Source organism: Meleagris gallopavo, chromosome 5 (assembly GCF_000146605.3).
Source record: "Meleagris gallopavo isolate NT-WF06-2002-E0010 breed Aviagen turkey brand Nicholas breeding stock chromosome 5, Turkey_5.1, whole genome shotgun sequence".
NCBI classification, from domain to species: Eukaryota; Metazoa; Chordata; class Aves; order Galliformes; family Phasianidae; genus Meleagris; species Meleagris gallopavo.
Genome location: NC_015015.2, coordinates 21,916,951 through 21,923,456, shown reverse-complemented (window position 1 = coordinate 21,923,456; position 6,506 = coordinate 21,916,951). Strand labels below are relative to the sequence as shown.

At 57.7% G+C, this 6,506-nt stretch overlaps 1 protein-coding gene across 1 annotated transcript in view; it reads right to left on the bottom strand.

The window, feature by feature from the left end:
• Positions 1 to 3,195, bottom strand: part of PEX16 (peroxisomal biogenesis factor 16) — an 8,462-nt gene extending 5,267 nt beyond the window's left edge. The window contains exons 1-2 of the mRNA XM_031553524.1: positions 3,109 to 3,195; positions 277 to 279 (exon numbers count right to left, since the gene is read on the bottom strand). Coding sequence (XP_031409384.1) covers positions 277 to 279; positions 3,109 to 3,180 — 75 coding nt within the window. The 5' untranslated portion in view covers positions 3,181 to 3,195. The remainder of the gene's footprint in view (positions 1 to 276; positions 280 to 3,108) is intronic.
• Positions 3,196 to 6,506: the final 3,311 nt, after the last annotated feature.

The following is a 6,506-nucleotide window of genomic DNA, read 5'->3' as shown; positions in this document are numbered from 1 at the left end:
AGCTGCCACTGCGGGCCCCCACCTCCCGCAGCTCTGCATCCGCCCTGTACAGCCCTTTGACACCCCCAGACTCCTAACCCACCCCGCGTGTCCCTTCACACCCCTCCCCCCCCCACACACATACACACCATATATCGCTGAACCCCACCTTATCCATCATCCCCCACAATACTGCTTCAGCACTCCCATACATTGCTTCATTCCCCCCCTCTTCCCATGTCGGCCCCAGATACCTACCCTCATTTCCCATTCAGCCTCCCACTTTCGGCCCCACACCCCCTTTGTCAACCCCCCCGTCCCCCCCAGTCTCCTCACCTGTCTCGCCACCTCTCCCCAGCACCAAGCTCCATCTCTTTCTCCACCCTCAGGAAAGCCTTTTTCTAGCCTTTTCCTTGAACCCCCCCTTTCCCCTCCCCGATGAAGGAAGCAGCAGCCCCAGGCGAGCAGGGCTGAGCGTGACAGGACCCATCCTCACCGCTACACCCAGCGATCTGGGATGCGGGGGGGCTGCCCCTGTGACGCCCGGTGCAGCCTCTCGCGGGGACTTCCGACGGCATGCGCCGGGCCAGGCACGGCCGGAGGTGTCGACCCGCAGAGCCGGGGGCGCTCGGGCCTGCTGGTGCCTCCTGCTAGCGGCTGTGGGATGGGAAGCGTTCGGCCGGTAAGGGAGAGCACGGTGGGCAAGGGAGCCTTGCTTGCCGCCTTGGGCAGACCAGGTGCTTCTGGGGCCGTAATATCTTCAGCCATTGCTCTCCGCTCAGCTCCAGCATACCGGGGTGCTGAGGTGGTGTTGCTCGTGTGAGTGTGGTCGGCGCTGGGTGGTTACGTGGTGACATGTTGAAGGTGGGAATGAGTGGAGGCTTCACACCTGGGGCTGCAGCTGGACGCCAGCTGTGTGTGATTCTCAGCCTGCCAGCCCTGCGGATCTATAGATTGGTGGCCGGATGCTGTCGAGCTGTGCCGGGTTCTGCCCATTTCCCTCTGCCCCAGGTCCCCTCACTGGGCGCTCCAACGGCCGCCTGTGATTGCTGCGCTGCCTGCCCGAGCCGCTGGGCGCTGCTGCAACATGGCTGGGAGGGCTGCACGCCCAGCAGCTGCGCGCTGCGTGGGGGACGGCTGCCGCCGGGCTAGGAAGGGGATGGGGCTGAGGGCGTCGGGCTGGCTCCGTGTGTAGCACCATCCCCAGGGATTCTGCTCACCCAGGGGCACTGCCTCGTGCAGGAGGCGACGTGGTGACTTGAATAGCAAGTGGATGTGGCGAGCAGGTGATGGCACTGAGGCCAGGGGGGGGCCTGCGGGGTCGGTGGCTTTGGTGTTGGCTGTTGGTGGGTAGTGAGGGGAGAGCTGCAGGCACAGGGGCTTTGGATGCAGCTGCCCACTGCTGCGATAGCGTTTTAGGAGCTAGAAACAAAAGGAATTGTCTCTCCCATCCTCCGCATCATCTTCCAAAAGCCTCATGCTCAGGGTTGTGCCTGGATGGGAAGGTGGCACAGCCAGGACTGCCCCGCTGCACCTGTGTCTGAGGAGCCTGTGTGAGAGCGATGGGCTGGGTGCTGAGGTGATGGCTGATCGTCCTGGCAGCAGTATGGTGAGTGATGAGGTGAAGGGCTGTGTGTTGAGGCAGTGATGGGCTGGGTATTGAGGTGATGTGCTGGATGTCGAGATGGGTGACCCTGATTTTTGTGATGGGATACCAAAGGTTGGTCTGGATCTGAGGGCCCTTGACAGCCGGGTATGCTAGGTCCCCTCTACACTGTGCTGCCCCGACCAAGTGCCAGCACTGAGCCCACCTGCAAGGAGCTTGGCCCCATCTCCTTGCCCTATTCTCCCATCTTTTGCTCACCCCAAAGCCCCTCCTGCTCCCCAGCTCGCCCACTGGCTCCCTCCCGCAACAGGCTGCTCACAGAAGATGCTGTGGGCGTGCGCAGCTCCTCCTACTCCTCCTGCCTGGGGCCTGCTGTACAGCAAGCTAGCTGAAGCTGGGAGGCAGACTGGAGAGCTGAGTGCCTCGAGGGCAGCAGCCAGGGGAGTGATACGGTAAATGCCCCCTCCCGGTGAGGGGAATGTAGTCTACGCTCCCGTTAGTACTCTCCTTGTGTTGCTACAGTTAGTCACGCTGCTCCTGCAGCCAGAGCTGCTCACACACTGGCCATGGTCAGATGGTAGACCAGGGTTGTCACGGGTGTTTGAGAGCAGATAGGATGCACCTTCAGGAGGATCTTTGTGAACACAGTTCCCTGTCAGTCCCGCTCAGGGTTTTGCGGGCTGAGATAGAGCTGATGAGAGTGAGAGCTGCTTTGCGTTGCTGGTGTTTTCAGCCTCTTTCAGGGGCAGGAGAGAAAGGCAGGGGTGTTCCTCATGGAGGGCAATGAAGGAGAGTCTTCATCGCCTCCCTTAGGAAGTCCTGGAGTGTCCCTGTTAGATGAGGAAAGGGCTGAGTAACACAGAGACGGAGATTTTTTTTTTTATTTTAATTAACTCCATTGAGCCAGGAAAATTTGAACAGAGCAACTGCCCCTGAATTGGAGATGGAGTCCAGGGTGACACTGTCTGGGAGCTGAGAGGCACTGAATTCAGCACAGTGAGTAAAACTCACCAGCAGCACCTCTCCGAAGTGAGGACCGACTCTTTCCTCCACTTGGTGCAGCAAGGGCAGGAGAAGGAGTGGGCGGAAGGGGCACCAGCGCTGGGTAACCAGATGCCCGCTGCGGGTGTGGGGACCGGCTGCTGGAGCGCTCCCAGGAGCCGGGCTGGCTGGCAGGCGGAGGCAGTCAGCATCCCCAGCAGAGAGCAGGGATTTGGCATCAGCTCAGCTGGGGAGGTTATTTTTTATTTTTTTCCTCTCCAGGACAGCTGATTCCATCTATTTTTAATGAGCTTGCCCAGGTTGCGCAGTGAGGAGACAGAGCAGCGCCAGCAGCCATAGACTGCGCTGGGGCAGCAGGCACCTGGCACTTGTCCTCTCCTCACTACGGACTGGGGACTGCCTCAGAGTGGGAGCGTGCCCCCCAGGGAAGGGTCCTCCTCAATGCAGCTGCCCCTGAGCATGGAGTCGAGCACGGAGGAGGAGAGCTGGCTGGAAGACCACTGGGAGAAATGGTAGGGGACCGGCAGGCCTGGGGTGAGGGCTGTCCCCGGGCTGCGTGGGAACGAGGGACGGCCCCTCGTTTGTCGGCACATCAAGCTGTGCCGCGAGGCAGCAGCAAACTCAGCACTGAGTGCAGCCCAAAATTTTCTGGCTGCTCAGGAGCTGCTCAGGGCACGGGAATGTGCGGGGTTTGTCAGCAGGGCATGAGGAGGGAGCTGCAGCATGCAGCGTGGGGATAAAAGGGCTGCGCGTGGGGGTCCTTCCTGCCCATGGGTGCAGGCGGGGATGGTGCTGGCTGCCCACACAGCATCTCCCCATATCCAAGGCAGGGGTGTGCTCTGTGCCGGGATCTGCAGTGGGCAGAGGTAATGAGTGGTTGGTAATGACACCGGTGACCCAAGTAACTGGAGAAGAAATCAATTTGTGCGTTGAAGGCTGTGCTGAGAGCCTCCTGCTCTGCGTCTCTGCAGGCAGCAGCAGTGGGGGATGAGGGACCCTCTTAGCATGGCCCCTCTGCATCTCTTAGGGACACCTCCATCCCTCGCAGCCTTTCAGGGGAGCTGCCGTGGCTGGCAGAGGACTCTTTGGCTGGGCTGTTGTGTTTTCCTCCCTGGAACAAGTATGAGGAGCATTGCAGTAGTATGATGTAGAAATGTTTTAATGCACAGGAGCCAGAAGCTCCCTGGAGATGCAAGTGAGCACGTGAGGAGCACGGCAGTCAGCACATTTGCAGCCGCTAAAAGGAAATCTCTGCAAACTTTCCAAAGGGACATGAAGAATGTGTGAGGCTGTAAGGGAGCCTTCAGGGGCTCATCGGGGTGCTGAGCAGCACCAATGGCTGCAGGGATGTTGCAGCCACTCCAGGGAGGGAATAATGGCACAGAGGGAACTCACTGCTCTCTGTACAGGGGAGCACCTTGCTGGGGCAACTCTTGAGCCCACTTGTGAGGATCCACTCTCTGCTTCTTCCACAGCCAGTGGGCAGGTGCATGCAAAGGCTGCAGATCTCAATGCAATCTTGTGTCCTGCAGCTGTACCTTGCCATCCCCTAGCTCTCCTCTCCAGAAGCATCCCTTTTCCTGTTCCTTTTTCCCTGTAAAGACCCAGAGAGCCTCTCCTGGGGATCTTGGTGCTGCTCCTTGCCTGCATCCTGCCCCCTATGTGCTGTGTGTGACAGTGGTCTCTGCTCCCCCCAGGCTCACCCACGACATCAGCCTCGAGGAGTTTGAGGATGAAGACCTCTCTGAGATCACCGATGAGTGTGGCATCAGCCTGCACTGCAAGGACAGCCTGGCCGCCCGGGTAAGTGCATGAGCTGGGGGCGTGGACAAGATGAGGTTATGTGTTGTGCTTGTGAGTTTTGTGCTGGGAGGTGTGGTGAGACCCATTCTTGGGGAGGCACTGGTGGGATTCTGCAGCCTCTCATATAGGATCTTTCTGGGGCAGGGAGAGGAGAACTCTATGATCTGCCATGTCTTTTAGGACAGGGGCTGCAACCCTTCCCTGGAATGAGGGTAAGAAAAATGTGCTGCGTTGCCCATTTACAACAGAATCCTTCTGTTGTGGGGTTTGTTGAGGAGTTTCTGTGTCTCTATACTGCGAAACAGAGCCCTTGCCATGGCAGGGGTGGTTGGGGCATTGGCACTGAGCCCTGTGCCTTGCCCAGCACGCACTACAGGGCACCCTGGGTCTGCTGGTTGCAGGGACACAGCGAGCTGATCCTAAACACAGGAGCCTATGCGCTCAGAAAACTGCTGCTAAAAATACATACAAATGGCTTACATGGGGTATGAAGGATTGCCCGAGGAGCAGAACTGGAAGCAGTGGCAGTGAGAGGGCTCTTCAGTCTGAAATATGGGTGGGGAGAGCCAGGTGCTCTCAGAGCTGGAGAGGATGAGTCTCGCGAGATGAGAGCTTGATGTAGGTGGCTGCAGGAAGTGGCCAGGCCCAGGGGAGGTTTTGGATGGATTTGGCTCCGTGTGCTGTGCAGAGCCTGGGACTAACCCCAGCATGGGATTGCTGACTGCATCCTATAAGGGCATAGCCTTTGCTAAGGGCAGGAGCTAACCCGAATATTCAGTGAGAGGTCCCTGAGGAAAGGGCAGACACTGTAATTCCCCTGCAAACAAGGCAGGGCTGGAGAAGGCAGCTGCTGGATATGGACAGGCAGGCAGAGAGGCCCAGCAGCAAAATACCCTCTCAGAAGGCAGTACCTCAACAGAGAATTTGGGGTGGGATTTTTTTTTTTTTTTTTATCCTGGAAAAACAATGATGACTTCATCACAGGCTATTTTAGCAGATCTCCAGAAATAGTGGCTCCAACACCCAGCCTGCAAGGCGCGGCTGGCTCCTCCAAGGCGGGTGCAGCAAGGGAGGTTGTGAAGCACAAGTGCAAGGTCTTGGCTTTGGCTTTGGCCTCGTTCCGTTTGTCTTGAAGTGCAGGGTGCCTTACGTCTGATTGCTGCAAGGCAGGATAGTAGGCTGTCCATCGCTAGGGCTCGTCATGCTCTTTGTGTTCTGCGGAACTGTTTGATGTGCGAATGAAAAATGGAAAAAATAAAGTAAAATAACCTTTTTAGGAATGTCAAGAGAAGGGCCCAAGGAGAAAGAGCTGGGATATGTCTGTATTAAACCTTCACGTTCTGGGCCTGTGCTGGATGCACAAAAAGTCTTGAACCAGCCATAGGAAGAACAAATCCCTTTGGTTTTACATCAGAGCAAGGCTCCTGCAAGTGCCAAGCTTCCTCCCATCATGATCCCTGTCTCGGTGCAACCTGCACCAGCTGCAGCCGCCTGACCCGGAGGCTGATGGCAGCAGTGTGGTGGCTCGGTGCCAGCCACCTGGTTACTCTGGGATCCCACTGCATGGAGCAGAGACAGCAGCGCAGCGGCTGCTTGCTTAGGGTGCTTTTAAACAACCTCCTTTATCCCTGCATCTCCTTCCTAGCACCTTCAGAGTGCGAGGCCTTTCCTTTGGGGAGAAACAAGTGGCATCCATCCATGTCCAGGGTTGCAGCACCACCTGTTGTGCTGCAGCCCATAAAACTGTCTCAGCAGTGGTTGTAGTTTCCTTTTAGGAATGCTGAATGGAGCATCGTTCCTAGGGTGTACATTGCTCAAACTGTTTTGCTGTTCTGCGTCCTTCTGGGACTTTCCTCCTCTTAGTTTTCCCAGTGATTCGGGATCACACTAGCAGGCTGGGCTGGCTGGCAGCAGCTGCTTCGCAGACACCCACCTTAGCTAGGTATCACGGAGCCAGCCGGGATTTCCCCCTTTCCTTTTCCTAAGCCTCTGTTTCCTTGCTAAAGCGCTGCGGGGCTCACAGCGTCCCATAAGAGGCGCGTCGGTGGGGAGGGCTTGGAGGGGGAGCCGCGGGGAGCATCCCTGCGCCTTTTAAAAGGCTGCGACCGGCAGCCCC